Source organism: Myiozetetes cayanensis, unplaced genomic scaffold, assembly GCF_022539395.1.
Source record: "Myiozetetes cayanensis isolate MyiCay16 unplaced genomic scaffold, myiCay2020 scf6-25, whole genome shotgun sequence".
In the NCBI taxonomy this organism is placed as follows: domain Eukaryota; kingdom Metazoa; phylum Chordata; class Aves; order Passeriformes; family Tyrannidae; genus Myiozetetes; species Myiozetetes cayanensis.
This window is the reverse complement of record NW_026087853.1, coordinates 16,266,835-16,284,061: the sequence shown is the minus strand read 5'-3', so window position 1 is coordinate 16,284,061 and position 17,227 is coordinate 16,266,835. Positions and strand designations below refer to the sequence as shown.

Below are 17,227 nucleotides of genomic sequence, written 5' to 3'. Positions count from 1 at the left end.
CGCATATTCATTGAAGACACTAAGTACATGCACTAAAATTAAATTATCAGCACTGGAAAGGAAAGCATAAATACTTCCTTTGCTATTAGCCTGAAACTTGACAAATTGATACATTTGTGGCAAGGACACAAGAAACTCCACTTTTTCTAGGCTGAGTGTTAAGGGGTTTTTATTCTCATTATTTTCCCTCTACTGGACAATGGGCCAGTGTAGTCCTTCATACATAGCTTCACTAATGGAAATGTAACTGATAGTAGAGATTTTAGCTCCATTCTTCTCTGCTGTAGAGATTACTGTATATTTCCCCCTTGGCTTGGAAACATAAGTATTACCTCAGTACCAAGCAAAAGTTTTTGTAATGGCATAAAGTGCATAGCTTGCAAAAACAAGGCAGAGAAGCAATAATCTTTCTTTCTACACTCCATATCCTGAAAAGGTGTTTGATATTATGTGTCAACATCCCTGCCAAATAAAAGCTGAAATACATAACAGATTATTTAACCATTTAACCTCGTTGTTAAGATTGAATCAGAGCAGGGATGTAAAACTTACACTTGTAAAGAGTTAATCAACTACAGCTTACTTAGACAGTAAGTAAACCACACATGATCCAAGATTCCACCTGTGAAAAACTGCCAGGATACTGTTCATGTTCAGAATGGTGGGAAGGATTGATTGCAGGGGTAAATGACACTGACTGCCTATTTGGAGTAAAAGCCTTCATTTCTATACTTCCTATGGATCAGATATATAAAGATGGATGAAAAAGACCCAAGTCGAAGCAAGTAACTAAAATTTATAGCTACTGTAAAATCAAAAGTTAATGTGCGAGTCTCACACACATTTCCATGCAGCCATCAAGTCAGTAATCAATCTCAAATTTAGTCTACTAGCACGATATTAGCATCATATGACAAAATCCAGAACTAGTAAAACAAATTAGCTAGTTGAATGCTTTCCAAACACAACTTTCTCATCAAAACAAAATTGAAACTAAGAATCAAGACGTTATTGCAACTCAAAGAAGAATCACAGCCCAAATCCATTTCTGGATCACAACCATTTGAGTAACAGACCAGTGAAGTCAGTAATGCAAGGCTGTATACAAAGCTGTAAAGCTAAAGCACCTTTTGCATACCAACTACAGTAACCAAAAACCCTCAGAATAAAAAGGGTTGTCCAAAAAACCTTCAGTTCATCAAAAGTGCATTCACACCCAGTAGGAATCTTCAATCTAATAGAGGACTCACATTCAAAAGAGTTGAGGCTGTTACCAGGACAATAGCCATGTGATTTGATGTGGGTTAGTAAAAAAGATTATACAATCAATCCTTTCCTTGCAGGTAAGAGTACAGAGAAGTAAAAGTTTGGCTGTGTTAGTTATAAATAAGATGAAGACAGACTATAAACAAACCACCAAGAAAGAAAAAGAGAGAACCCCCTACCCAATCACATCGACCACTCCATGGAGCTCAGAGTCAATCAGCAAGACAAAGGAAATGGGCTCCCACAGTCTATCGCTGGCTATGATCCTCACCTGCTCCAGCCCACGCTTATCCAATGTGTATCTCAACAGCTTGGAAAAAAAAAGGAGAGTAAAGAACAGAGAAAAGGGACAAATAAAAAAAAAGTTTTTCAAATTGTTAACACTTTATATTGGGAAAGGCAGCATCTTCTTTTTCAGCACTATTTGAACATAGCTAAAAAAAAAAAAATTATGTTTCAATTCTTGTTTTTGCAACCTGAACAACAACTGTTACAAGAAACAAAATGTACTACACTGTCAAGCACAAAGTGCCTTCAAAGAATGGCATTTTCTTCCTCTACCATACCAAACCCCCAAGTACATAACAAACGGAAAAATTAAAAGCATTGGGTTCTTCCTTTCTCACAGACACAAAACCACAGATAATACAAATGATATCACATTTCATGCAAGATACTCTATTGGTAGATCAGCCACTGATGTTACAATGCTGATGGTTAAGCTACAAGGACCCCATACAGGGCAACTGAATTACAATGTATAAACCTTCCAAAAACACAGTAAACAACTAATTAAGAACATGAGTTGATTCCCCCTATTTTCCCTGCTAATCAGCTATTACAGTTTAACAGTGAAACAACAGAAATGAGCTGAGCTCTCCCTAAACACAAGCAACGAAAGAAACATGAAAAACCCCAGATACATGCACACCTTATTACTCAACTGTGTTGTATTTCAAGCTTTAAAATTGCAACTACCGTTCACTTCTCTACAGACATTTTAAGACCTTTGAAGTCAATGAAACAAATCTAAAATGTCAAGTCTAATGATATAGTTTCTTGTAGTGTAGAGGTCCCCTCAACAGCGTTTGCTGTACTTGTAAATTGATGCAACATCAAATGCCCAACTATCTTCAAATTATTCTGTGTATTTCTACCAGATATAATCTTCTGTTACAGGGCACACTATCTGCAGAAAGCAGTGCTGCAAGATTTTTCTTCCACATATCAGAATATGAACTACGTGCAGTCTGGCAGCAGCCTGAAACATCAAGATTTCCACCCCCAAAGTTTTAATTACTTCAGCTGAACATGATGTTACTATTAATAACATTACTAGCAGCATACTTATGTGTTGTACTTTTCATTACATCTTTCTTTAGAATAAGGCAGTATTTGGTTTACAGACTTATACATAAAAAGGGTAACCTATTAAACAATTAAGGGAAGTTCCTGATGACTAGAGACAAACAGTTTTAATGTCCATCTTCAAGAAGGAGGATCTGAAAAACTACAGTGCCATCAAAAACTACAGTCCCCAGGAAGGTCACAGAGCAAGTCTTCCTGGAAGCCATGTCAAAGCCCTAGACGGGTAGGAGTATAACTGGGAACAGCAGCATGGATTTACCAAGGGCAAATCATGTCTGACAAAGATGCTTGCTTCCTACAACAAGATGATCACCTGTGTGGGCAAAGTGAAATCAGTGGATGTCATATACCTTGACGTCAGCAAAGCCTTCAACCCTGGTAGATAGAAAAGTGCACTCAGGGAGCAGATTACTGGCTTATATTATGAACAATCCCAATTGATATTTTTAATAAAACTCTGGAAGTTTACATTTTGCTTTCCCTGCAGACAAAGCTTTTGCTGTTAAGCTGTCTAACTTTACTCATGACTTCTCACTTCCACCCTTCTGATTCTCCCCACATCCCATTTACCTTAAATCTACCTTAGATATCCTTCAGACTACAAATGGTATTTTAGGCAGAGATAAAGGTCCACGGGGAGCAATGGTATCAAGGCAAAAGTTACCTGATGCAAAATCAGAACAGAAAGGAAAACTGAAAATTAAATGAAACACTAAGAGAGGGAAAGGACAGCTCCTTTTTGTGGATGAATGCCAAAGCAATCCCTTCAATTATCTTGATAATTTCTAAATAAAACAATATAAATTTAAACTGAGGTCTCCATTCCACACTAAAAAGAACTAAGAAAAAGTCACTGAGAGGTTATAACTGCAAAGAGATTACAAAAGAATATACAGAAAAGGATTTCTGAGGAAAGAATTTAGGTTATTTAGGAAAACAGACTGACTAGCAGATTTTGCACCAACTAGACATGGTTATCTAACAGACATACAGATACAGTTGACTTCTAGCAACTTCATGAACCTTAGCATTTGAAGGACAGATGCCTAAATACTATTATCTTTCACTAGGTCAGCAAGAACTCTGATAGCAGGTATCTTAAAGTCAGCACTGGCTGAGAAACATGGTGTTCTCGTTTTGTACTACCCTTAATTTCTCGACAGATAACACCACTGCACAGGAAAATCTAACTGTTCCTTTTCTGTGATCAGCGGTGGCAGGGGCAGCTGGGGAAAAACCTCTATGACATTCAAGAAAAACCTCTTACAAAAAGAACTTCCCTCTTAAAGAACAACTAAAACACATCTGTGGTTCTAAAGGCACAAGCAATAACAGGTACTTCTAGCCTTGATTTTGTCAAGCTCTTAAAGAAATAAGAACCACACACAGAGCATTCATTCTGCAAGTTGTATTGGCATGGAAATCATTACTAAAACATTTCCTAATGCACTATAACTTGCTGAGGTGCAAGTCTTGCCTAACCTGGGAAAGTTCTAAATTATTAAAACAAAGGAGTTACTCAATGCTGACATTATAATTTGTATTTCATCGGCAGTCACTTCCAGGTGATCGGTGTTTACAAGCTCAACACATATGAAAGCAGTTTCTTTATAAAAAGTCCCTGCTTAACTGACTATAACCCTTGAACCATGCATTAATTTAAACAACGATGAGCATATCACACTTCCTTACACACAGAGGATAACGGGTACACTAGTGACCACAAAAATGTTTTTATCACAATAAGGTTAACAACAAAGATAAGTTAACAAATGTAACACAAGTGAGTAATTTATATAGATATAGGTCATTTCCACTTGGAACATGCTGTAATTTTTAAAAAACTATTTATAGTTTTGAGAAACCAGAGATTACAGAGAAAGCAAGAGCAGCAGTATCAAGCCAGTTGACAGAAGCAAGGTAGTAAGAAACTGTATCATGGAACAAGAGCAAAGGAAAACAATCGAGTTGATATTTGCTGAAACTGCAACAGTGGACACTCCTAGCTGTCAAAATTGAGGTAGGCTCTATTAGTTTACGAAGTCTGGATGGGTTTTTTTACTTCTATTTTACTGCCTGTGTGTGCACTTCTAATATTCTGTTATCAGATATAAGCAACAAAACAGAAAATTCTAGATTTAGGATATGACCAGAAAAATCAGAAGCATATACCAGGGAATACCACAAGCACAACAAGTCCCAGGGTGATAAGTCCCACTGTAAAAGTTCAAGTTCATCTGAAATTAAAACCAATTGCAGACCAAGAATTCAGTCCTAAAGTTGTTCTAGCTTTGAAAATGCACATGCAGATTAGTAAGAAGTTTCCTGTCATTCCCTAGTGCTAAGAAGCCTAAAACATAGCTCCTACATTGATACTTAAAAGAAATAATGGAAGAGTGGTAAGGTCAGCTTGCACATGCACTAAACTGAAAGAGAGGAAGATAAGAATGAATAATCCATCACCACTGTACATGATGATGAAAAAAATGGGAACGGCTAGGAATTATGAAGTAAGAATATATGACTCTTGAAAATGGAGACGAAAACTTACTTAAAGAGAGGAAGCAATAAGCAATGTTTAAAATTCCTCCTTTCACCCACACTTACCCGACTACCTCAATAGCATCATTAAGATAGGGATCAACTATCATCTCCTTTGAAATGTTCCAATCTCCATCCGCAGCGATGATGCCAATGTTCCTTAGACCCAGTCTGTCCAAAGAATGTCGAAGTACCTTAGTAACAGACAACACCACTTAAAGTACAGCCTTCATCAGTGAGGCAACATGAAAATTTAAGACTGAAAACAATTTAAGAACTGTAGGAGTCATCAGTGGAAGTATTTGTCTTCAGACCAAGATGGATAAGAAAAGTTCTCACTTCTCAAATGACAACTAAGACGAAGTTAATGGTAAATATTTTTAAAGCTGAAGGGTTGTCTATGGTATTCAGACAGTCATTACATAAAAAGGAGCTTCTTATCACTTGGATTACTTTTGACACCCCATGTGCATACATATACTCGACTTGGAGACTCTCAACATACTGACTCCATTGCATGCATGCAATTCAGTACACAAAAGTAATGGATTTATCATAAAGTCAGTCACATTAAGTTGATCTAAAAATAATGACTGGCTGGAATGTGGCAGTGGACATACCTCCAAAAGTGAAAGAAGCGAAAGTCAATCTGATCTCCAAAAAAGTATAACGTGAAAACAGAGACTGAAGTTTCAAAATAGAAAAGACCTTGCAACCATGCAGTTCTCTATAGGAACAAAAAATCTTTGCCTAACACCTGTCCTGTTCAAGTGAAGAGCATCTAAACATTCTTCTCACAGCCCATTTTGTTGAAGAAAAAAAAATTCTTGATATGTTAAGTGTTTGATATTTAAGTTTACTCACTACTTGGTTCGTCTCACTAACTTTTGGGAACATAATGAATAAAATTGGAATTGCATATTTATAACAAAATTGATGGACAACCAACTTAGAATTCACATATGCCAGCAGAAAAGAATTCCTATTCTGTCTTCACAGCTTCTCCTTACTATTTCATTGTTAAAGATGATAAACCTCCCACATTTGTCTGTAGAATTCCTTAGATAAAGCATACCCATGCAAAATATACCATCTTTTATCTGAAGACTCAATTAAGAAGAAAAAAAAAAAAGTATTTTCAGCAACTTGCACATACAGTTGCATCTGAAAAAAAACCACATCAGTCCACATTCTAAAATGTTCTTTTCAATCTTACATATAAAGGAATGATGCACTATGTGCTATGTGCAAACATGCATGCATAAGAAAGATTTTTCCAGCCATTCAAAGATAAGTAAGCATGAATCCTTAAACAGCTTTTCATAATAGCCCTCTAGCAATGTGAAGAATAGGGAGCATCTCCGTTTTTCATATAATCAAGTAAGGACAGAAATCAAAGTCCAAGTGCTGATGACAATAAAAGCCTAGGTCTAAAGGACATAAAACTGATTAAGAAGAGAAGTAGCAATGAAATTTTGTTCAGCTGTTTGAAACCTTTGAAACTCAAAGTTTACCAGAAGAAAAATTCACAATGCTAGAAGGTCTTCACAATTTAAATCTTTCTCGCTAGCTAGACATTGGGAAATATTGCCTAACCATAGAGATAATTCAGAAGAACAAAATGACTGGAACAGTTGCAGAACTTCCAGGCTGAAAGATAAGTAGCAAAGACATTGAATTGCAGACACTCAAAATGCACTCCATGATCACATATGCAGAACGGTTCCCCCACACCCAGTACTGACGTTTATGTACAGATCACTCCTTAAATTTTAGGATTAAAGATGGCAGTATTTAAAGATATAATTGGAGGAACAGGATCTTCCTGAACAAGAATTTATAAGCATTAGAATCCTCATTTCTTTTTTCTTTTTTTTTTCTACTTAATAAGAAACATAACTAATGCCTGAGTGGATGAAGTAACTAAAATACCTTCTTACAATTAAGATAACTAAGAGCTTATCTGTCACGTATTTAGCAGACCTTACAGAAAATGTTTGATGTGCAGCAGCACACTTCAGTAAATTGACCTTTTTCAAAATGGCTAATTGCAAATAGAATTATCATGCTGATTAGAGAACAGGTGCCACATGACACTGTAAGAGAATGAATGGTAAAACAGGTGTCAAAAAAAAACCTCAACTTTTATCAGTTAACATACAATGAAGGAAAGGCCAAAATTTTTCAGTAAATATTTGGGTGATTTTAAGAATAAATGTTAAAGTAAATTTTAAGCTCTAGAAGCCAAAAGCTCAATTCAACAGCATTCCAAAAGCTAACAGAATGCTGCACCTCGACTCCACAGCTTGTTCTCCACATTCCTTCTCCCCACACTAGGAAGCCAAGACAGAAGAGAAAGCCTCCAGATGACACGACAGAGTTGGGATTGTTCAGCCTGGAAAAGAGAAGGCTCCAGTACCTGAAGGGAGCCTACAGGAAAGATGGAGAGGGACTTTTTTACAAGAGCATGTAGCAATAGAACAAGGGGGGATGGCTTCAAACTGAAACAGAGGGCAGGTTTTAGATTAGGTATAAGGAAGAAATTCTTTAAGTGTGGTGAGGCACTGGAACAGGTTTCCCAGAGAAGTGGTGGATGTTCCATCCCTGGAAGTGTTCAAGGCGAGGTTGGACGGGGTTTTCAGCAACATGGTCTAGTGGAAAGTGTTCCTTCCCATGGCAGGGGGGTTGGAACCAGATGATCTTTAAGGTCATTTCCAAGTCAAGCCATTCTATAACTCTTATTTGTTTTTAAGAAGAGGAAATTCTACTGCTTCTTAGCCTCGAAGAAACAACAAGGGAAGGAAGAAAGCAGAAGCCTGTACTTATGATTTCACTGCAAGATAACGTAACAAATAGAAAAGAGTTTTCAAAGCACGGCAGGGGACAGCAGGGGCATTCAGCAGTGTGAAATATTAGAGACTCTAGACTGGTTATGTGTAATATTGTGTTCCTCCAACCTTTTAGAACAAAAGGTACTGAATTTTGCACAGCTAAAAACACAGGGCATTTACTATGTATTCCACAAAATAAGAACCTGGAGATTTATAGCAGTATTTAAGGCACTATAACCTTAGAACTTTACTACAGAATTTCAAGTAATTCTAGATCTTGGACTTCTAGCTATATCCAAGCTGGTATGACACAAATTTGTATGATTTCAGTAGCATCAACTGAAGTGTTCATTAAAATGTAAAAGTCCTTAACATTTAGCATACACTGACACGCTTTATGTTCAAAATAACAGTTGTAGACACATAAAATAAACAACCTAGAGATCTGATCATTTTAGCATTCCATGTGTGCAACTACAAGAAACAGAGTTCAGTAAGTGAAGTAGTTGCAGAATTAGGGTCCCTTTACTAGGCAAATTCAGAAAAGCTAATTGTTTGCATAAGACAAGCATTTCACTTTACAAAAATAAGAAAAAAATACATACCTTAATGTATTTGCTATTAAATGCCCTTTCATTCCATATCTATAAAGGAAAAGTAAAAATCCATTTAGAAAAATCAGGATATGTCAATACATAATGGAAGATTTTTTATATATATATATACATATGTGAGATTATACATTCCATTAATCAACTTCATGTTTCTGGTGTGCTAGAGGAAAGTGCTCTGGTTGTTTTTGTTATCAGCTTTTCAGGGGAAAATTCTGTATGGAAGTTCATAAAAGCTGGGATTTTATCTTTCTGTAAGGTCAACTGACTGCCTTCTTGCTGAAAAGAGTGCTAGAGCTGCTTGAGCTCTACAATGGCAGCAGTGTTACACACAACACTGTTACCAACTGGTGTACAGTTTGATAGGAATCATCGAGACACTGTGGCTTCAAAGTGTGACCTAATGAATGGGTCCTGTTGCAATACAATGACATAGGAGAGTGAGAGTAAGTCACATATTGAACAATTCAATGAAGATTACAGCTCTTTCTAATTTATACAGGATTACATCCAAACTCAAACACAAAAGAGATTGACCATAGTTTAAGAAAACAGACAAGCAGTATCCTGCAGATGGGATAAACCCAACTCATTTTGGTATTTCCAGATCTTTCAATAAATGCTAACGTGACTTCAGAAATGAGCCAGTCAAAAAGTTACTTACTGAAAGGCTCATCTCATCATAAAATAAATAGCAATATAGAACAAGTGCTATAAACAAAGACACTGGTAAAGGTTAACAATGTAAAATCATAACAGCATTAAAATTGTTCTGACAGTTTCTGAGCCTTCACAAATCTCACTCATTTCATGTATTTCAGATTATACCCACAAAGAAATTAAACAATATGCAGCTATGCAGTGTCACCACACTGCCCATAGAAGCAGAAATTCCCTCTTCTTTGAAGGAAAGAAGGCCAATTCTTCAGAAGACCAATTACCGTGAAGTAACAAAACAGAAGCTGAGCATTGCTGAAATATATGAAGTGCAGAACTTACCTTCTAGTCCAAGAACACAGGGCAAAAAAAATGTAACAGTAGTTTGTTCTCCCTCTCTCCACAACTGAATTGCTGAAGCATCACTGTGTTACCCACAGTGCAAGACTGACCCAGCTGAAACAAGTGAGGAACACCAAGGGGCATGCATTCCAGAAGACACATACATGAGGTACACCTGCCCGTTACTGCAGAAAGGTCAGACCTCTTTTGAGGGATGGGAACAGTTTTAGCAGCTTTGTTCTGGACTACTGAAGTGATTTTCAGCTTTTCTGCTGTTAAACTGTCTTATATAAAAACACTTCAAAGTCCAAAATAAGTGTTCAGTAAGTACAGGACTGATTTTAAACGAATCCTAGCCACACACTTCCTTGGTCAAATAATGAACTTGAAAAGTGTTTTTCCAGATTGTCTGCTTCTCTTTCTCATCTCCAAATTATGATGTTTTTTCTTAAATATTCATTTACTACTTCCATATATTGCACTGTAGCACAATACAGCAGTTACAATGTACTGTAACACATGTATCTTTACTGTAAATAATGCAGGTAAAAATGGAAGAAGTTGCAGGGGATTGCTCTTCTGCAAAATAACAACCATATTTAATGCTAAGAAGTCATGTTAGCTGACTTGCACAAACTGTCTTAACTAATGCTTTTTGTTAGCTGGTAACTGCTGAAACCCAAGCAGAAAAAGCAAGGGAGAAAAGGAAAAGATTTCAGAACACTCAAATTCTCTGGTAACTTTTTTCTAGAACTGGGAAGGCAGGAGCAACTTGACACTGGTCCTGCTTTAACAGCCATCACTGCAGAATGACTGTAAACTAACATAACTTCTGCCTTTCCCTGGCAACAGAACAAGCCAAAACTGCAATTAAAAGTAAAAAATAAAAAATCTCTTTCCATCCTCCTCCTCCAATAATCAACAAAGAGAGAGACAAGACCAAGGTCTTGGGAATGAAGATAGATAAAATATACAGGTTTTGCATTACTGACCCCTATATAATCAATGTCCAAATCGTGATACTGTTTTGCTCCTAATATCCAAGAAACAATATAGTAAGCAGTGACATCTGGATAGTCATAGGGCCAGTTTTCACCCTTCCCTATCCATCTTGGAAATGTCCAAGGTAATCCTGGAAAGAGAAGAAAAACAAATGAATAAGGTAAGTGATTGGTCTAAATTACTCAGTAAGTTTCAATAGCAAGCTGTAATTTACCTAAAAGGAGGCACACACTTCAAATTCACTTACTTCCAGTGAATAATTGGAACATAACTTATTTAATGAATAAAACATAACTTATTTAACTGGAGAGTACGCTCTAATATGAATCATGATCAAACATATTAACAGCTGTTTGGGTAGTTTTGAGCTAGAAAACCATCATTACTAAAGAACAACTAGACTGACTACATAAAATCCTTAAATTGTATGGTATTAGCTCTAACAGGTTTAAAAATCCAAAAATTTTAGGATAAAAATTTACAAAGTTTAAGACAAAGAACCAATACTGAACATAAAAAGTTGTTAATCTCCTGTATATGAATTTCAGAAGTGATGATCGGATCATAAAAGAGGAAGGAAGATTAGCATCATGAAAAAGAATTTCCGTCCCAGATCTTGTAATAAGGTAGAACAACAAATTAACCTAACCAGATGCTGCTAAGTTTTCAGCTGACTTGTACAAGATACCACAGGCCAATTTAAAGGTAAACCCTCCTTCCTTTGTTGAGAGCTTGATCTGAGGGAAGAGGGTTGTTATTAATAGTCACTTAGTCATACATAGTAAGCTTAACAGAACCTGACTGACAAATCCTGCAGCAAGTCATGCTCTGTGGCTGGATATGGCCTGAACCCTGGAAGACCAGGGGAATTAGACCCTCTTTAACCGACACATTTCTTACCTTGTTTTGAGTGAAATACATTTTGTATTTCAAAAATACAATCTAGGGTTCCACATATGTGTTGTCACAGCACATGCACAACTCATGATCAAAACAGGAAGACAGGAAACTCCTCTTACAACTCAACTACATATGTAACACAACAACAGACAGGAACCACTAGAATGGGGAGGGGGTGATCAGTTTGTAATAAGAACATATAATTGAATGAAGTGTGTATAAGATTCACAGACTTATACTTCCAATAGCTTTATTTTATCCCTCTCAACTTTTTTACTCTATTACTCAGAAATTCACCTCTCATGATAAATCATTTACATTCACTGCTGCGATACAATCTAAGCAGTAATGTTACTTGATACAAGCAAATTATTTGACTTTTTTTACCCTATGCTTCTTGTAGCCCAACATAAGGATATTGTGCTACTGTAACAAAGTAAAACATGGTAAGTGAAGCATCAAGGCAAGCTTAATAAATATTAGAGATTCTACTTTGCTGCAATATCAAAATATCTGCCCATTAAAATTAATATGTTAATTAAGTGTGAGAGATGGGTAATTTAGTCAGGGGAATAAAAAAAGCATTTAAATCTTAAAGCATGAAGCAATTTACCAATCAGTTTAATATTGGGGTTCCTCTTTTTAGCTTCTTTCATCAGCCACCATTCATAGCCCCGGAAGTAGTTCTCATCATTTTCATAGTGCATATGGGAGGGTTCAGTACCATCTAGGAAGGAAGGAGACAGGTAGTTCACAATTATGCTCTGTGTCATAAGCTGTTACACATGGCAAAGTTTGCTGTATTGCTCATTGCCATAGTATGCAAGTACATATCTCCGACATGGTTCACAAGTTCTCTGGTATGCAATTTCACAGCAAAATGAAGAGTGGGAGGGAACATGCAAGACTTGCCACCCTCTGTTCTTAGCATATAAACTTAGCATAAATTTAATATTTTTAAGGGACTCTACCTGCTTTTAACATCAGATGTGGTTAACCATTGGGTATTTTCTATTCCTAGCTATGATAACACTAATCTATATCTAAATCTATTGATAACACTAATCTATATCTAAATCTATATTCATGAGTATCTTGGTCCCAACAACCACTAGGAAAGTTACGGCATTAAGATGAGGAGGAACAAAAAACAAACAAACAAACAAAATTGAACAAGCAGCTTATTTCTAAACAAAAGAAAAAAAAAAAAAAAAAGAAGGTTATAGTTTGTTTATTCTGTGCAAGGCAAGTCCAGAGAGAGAAAAGAAAGGAACTACAATGAAGTTTTTCAATTAAAGGAAATAGGGAGGTTTTATTTTTATAGTAAAAGATGTAGTTTATCATTTCCATCGTGTTCAGTGACTGCAGGAAGAGTTTCTGGAATTGAACGCTATGTACTGAATTTCCTCAGGCAAAGGTAAACAAACTACAAAGGTGCAAAAGAATCAGGTGTTGCAAGGGAAGTCATTACACACAAAAGTAAAGTTATAGTTGTGTACACAACTGCAACAATTATTTATGCTAAAATACATGCAGAGGCCTCTTTTAATGAGACTTTTTTTTAATGAAGTCTGCTTAAACAGGACATTTCATTGTAGAAAATAGGATTGATATTTTTACCTTACTAACACTTGACTATATGGAAGTTCTATTTATCAGGGACACAGAATAATTAGATTCCAAACTTAGACTTCTGCTAGAAGATGACTCCTCTCTCCTCTCACCAGCAACTCATTAACAAATACTGAGCTTTTAAACCCAGTATAGTACTTTTCATCATTATAATTTTAGTAAAGGAAAGTAAACCAGAGAAAAAAACCCAGTATTATACAAACACAGGCATTACAAATAAATATAGATATCATGCCACAAAACCAGATTCTTTGCTTTCTGTTTATTAACTGTGCCTAGTTTAAGTCTGTTCTTGATGTGGCCAGACTTACTTCGAGGAAAGATAAAAAAAAGGAAAAGAAAAGAAAGATAAGAGCTGTCATCACTGCTTCTCAGCTTCTGATTACAAGCAGTTATTAAAGAGCTTCTCCTATATGTGAATGTAATCAGCTAGACAAATTACACCAAGACATTTTTATTTGCAATTCTGCTCAGGCAAAAAAAAAGAAAAAAAAATAGTAACGACTGTCAGCTAGCGCCACTCCAGTGAAATGTAGCAGCTCATTAAACTAAAGAAATGTCATTGCTTCTGACCAGCTGTCTTTGCATTTTCATGCTTTTAAGTATTGCAAAACTGGTGTTTCAGAAATGCTCTGCAATTCAGAAAGCTACTGGGCTGGGGGGAGGGGGAAGAATTAATTTGCTCTAGAATACAACCTATTAACCATGATAGTGAGAACTGTCTCCATAAGGTTAGTATAAATCTCTCTTTACAAGTTAGCAGACACGTTGTTTTTTTGCAACTTCAGTACAACTATAGACTGCATTTCCACGCCTCAGCTAAAGTGATGTGTGCAGGACGTGTTACTTACAGCAACACTGAAACAAGAAGTTAAACGCTCCTCACGTAAAATCCATACCTGTTGACTGCCCATCACCGCCAATCTCTACTTTGAGAATATGTAAAGAAGCACCAAAATTAGGCTAGAAAAAAAGAAACAGAAAACCAAACAGAATCCTGATGTTAACAAGAAAAATGCATTAAGTAAGGATAAAATTTTGAGTAGCTAAAAATAAATTGGGTTGGTTTTTTTTTAAACATCCATTATAAATGCAATAAGAGATACACAGAGTTCTGCTTCAAAAGAAAATCAAGCAGAGTAAATATTACACTGGTCTTTAATTGGTTCATTCACTCTTGCACTGTTAACAACACACCTCCACAACTGTGCAGATTTTAAATTGGTTATATTCAAGGAAATACTGAACCACTCTTAAAGTACGATGTGGGCTACATGAGGAACACAACAGTATTTTAATGTTATTAGAAGTCAAATTTGTTTCCCTTTAAAATCAAATTATTGAAGTCAATGTCTCTGTAAATAATTTATTCTATAGCGTAAAGGGTTATCCTGCTTATGCGACAGAATATACATATCGGTCAGAAATAATCTCCTAACTAGATGCAGGAAGGCAAGCGAGGGAAAAAACCCACCACAATGGAAAATAAGTAGCCACCTAATCGACTCTCCCCCTCCCCTAGCATCTGACTGGTGGAGACAAATATCAAATTCAAGCTCATATAGGTGACCCTACTGCCTAGTATGTTCTTCCAGTCATTAATGGCTTAAGAGTAGCTCAAGCCAGAAGTTACAATTAATCATTATTTTAATAACCACTGACCTCCTTCATGGAATTACCCAAGTATAATTCTGGTATCTCAAAGAATGTTGTAAGACAATGCATTTTGATTAAAAAATAAGTTGCATAGATAGTAGTTTGTTTGGCTTACAAGTTTTGGATTTTTTTATTTGCTTTGAAATAAAAAGCACATCTTTCCAATATACCATTTCTCTTCCCAACATTTCTGATTTTAAACTTCTAACACATTTATTCTCCCATGCCCATCAAGAAAATTGACTGACATTAAAAGGTAAGGAGAATAAGGCAAGGTATACCCCCTCCACGGTACGAGACCTTAAGAGGCTTTGGTGAAAGAACGTGTCATAAATTCTTTGAAAATCATAATCTCTCAGCTAAATTTTCTTTTACCATGTGCCTATTGATTTCTTCAGAAAATTTGTATTAGTAACACACAGCTTCAGTCTCCAAAAATCATAGGGTTTAATCACCCAGTCACATATTATGCCTTACTCTACACTTTAATTCTTTAAACTACACAGTAAATTATTCCCCTCCAGCCATCTGGATTGCATTACTTGAAAGTGACATGACATCCTCTTCCAGCAGTGTAATTTACAGTGCCAAAAGCAAAGCAAGCTATTAATGTCCAGTGCAATAATCTTGCCTTATAATAAGTTGGGCAACTGCACGGGTTACACTTGCTAACTAAGGCAGCTTTCACACCAATGACATTTACACACCTTCTAGAGTAACTGCAGTTATGCTTGAGACTAGTTTGGAATAGATATGCTACTAAAATCATGCAGCCTGCACAATCATTTTCATGTTATGTTAATCTATCTATACCCCAAAAAATCAAAACTGCCTCAAAGACCCACTTACTGTCATCACTACAAACAGCTAAATCCCTAATTTTAGCTATAAAAATGATTTCTCATTTAGCCCACATGGATGATCAATGTATGTTCAATACATTTTTGAAAATGGATTTTTAAAACATATTTTGAAAACATGAAAGGAATTTTCATAGTAATTTGAAGAAACAGACTCTTGAACAAAATCCTGGTTGTCAAAAACAGCAGCTAAAATTTAAGGTTCTGGCAACAACCAACATTAAAGTAGATTCTTTATAAGATAGGATTTTGTCTAATTTTAGGTAGCATTGAATATACTACAACTGGAGTTCCAGCATTACACAATCAAAAACTCTGCATGAAATTACACATTACTGTAGCAGTGAAACCAACTTTACCTTGAACAGGTAATCTAAAATCTGGGAGCGGTAAGGTTCTTGGTAGTTCACCAGGAGTCTAGATGTGGCCTAAAATGGAAAGAAAACATGAAAATATGAAAACCTAACTCAAATGCTTAAGTACATCCCAGATTTTCAGTCTAAGACCTTCACATGGCTAATAAACTTACAAAAATAATTACAGCACCAGGAACTCAGCTAAGCCCCTACAGAAATGCGTTTCTAACCCTTCAACTGTGCATTTCTGGTTTCGTAGATTGCAATTGCCTTGTACTCTGGTCACCTGCAATTCACTGCAAAGAGAGTCCAGAGAACAGAGAAACAGAGACCACACAGGCTTATGGTACGAAAACGCAGCTTCCTCCCCGCACCATTTCTCCCACTCTACTGAACTCTCCCTGCTTTGGTTCACCATATACCAAGGGCAACAGGAGGCACACAGGCAGGAGGGCAAGGAAAGCACCCCAGCAGGTGCACGACTGAGTAAAAACTCCAGGGATTTCACGGCTCTGCTGACTGGACCACAGGAAAGACGACGACCGACTGTTGGCTCTTCCAGCATTTTCAGACGCAGAGACGAGGAGCTACGAAGACCCTCTACAGAAAAGCCCATCCTGGCTTAGCTCTCACATCCCCCAGCCCTCACGGCTCCCCCACGGAATCCCCTCCGGCCCAGGCCCCGCCGAAGCCACTACACATTCCCATGGGACGGAATGCCCAGCCCCCGTCCCCTGCCACCCCGAGGAGGGCACCAGCGCTGCCCGCACCGCAGCCCCGGGGGCGCCGCTCACCCCGCCGCCGCTCACGGCCCCGATCCCGTCGAACTGCCTGCCCAGCCCGTCCGCATCGTCCAGCACGTAGGTGGCCGTCAGCAGCGGAGCGGCACCGACCCTGGGTGGTCCCGGGCCGCAGCTGCAGCCGAGCAGGATCGCACCCCACAGCAGAGCCGCGCACCCCATCCCACTCCCAGTCTCAGTGTGAGTTCCAGTCCCAGCCCCGAAGCCGCTCCAGCTCCGCTCCCGCCCCGCCCCTGCAGCGCCCGGCACTGCCCGGCAACACGCCGCACGTGACCGCGCCGACCTGCATCACCAGGGGCGGGGCGTAGCGCCCGCGCCGCCATCTTGCTCCAGGGAAAGCTGCAGGGAGGGGAAGACGCTTTACGGGCAAGCCCTCCCCTGCTGAAGTCAACAGTTGCCATTTTG

General features: G+C 37.6%; 1 protein-coding gene across 2 annotated transcripts in view; it reads right to left on the bottom strand.

Moving 5' to 3' along the window:
* Positions 1–17,020, bottom strand: part of GALC (galactosylceramidase) — a 32,941-nt gene extending 15,921 nt beyond the window's left edge. Inside the window, exons 1-7 of one of the 2 annotated variants that reach the window (XM_050335822.1) lie at positions 16,817–17,020; positions 16,026–16,094; positions 14,050–14,113; positions 12,132–12,245; positions 10,609–10,748; positions 8,612–8,650; positions 5,242–5,369 (exon numbers count right to left, since the gene is read on the bottom strand). In XM_050335822.1, coding sequence (XP_050191779.1) covers positions 5,242–5,369; positions 8,612–8,650; positions 10,609–10,748; positions 12,132–12,245; positions 14,050–14,113; positions 16,026–16,094; positions 16,817–16,984 — 722 coding nt within the window. In that variant the 5' untranslated portion in view covers positions 16,985–17,020. Of the gene's footprint in view, positions 1–1,445; positions 1,577–5,241; positions 5,370–8,611; positions 8,651–10,608; positions 10,749–12,131; positions 12,246–14,049; positions 14,114–16,025; positions 16,095–16,816 lie in introns of both variants that reach the window. The other variant, XM_050335821.1, reaches the window with a different exon arrangement.
* Between the last annotated feature and the right edge of the window lie 207 nt (positions 17,021–17,227).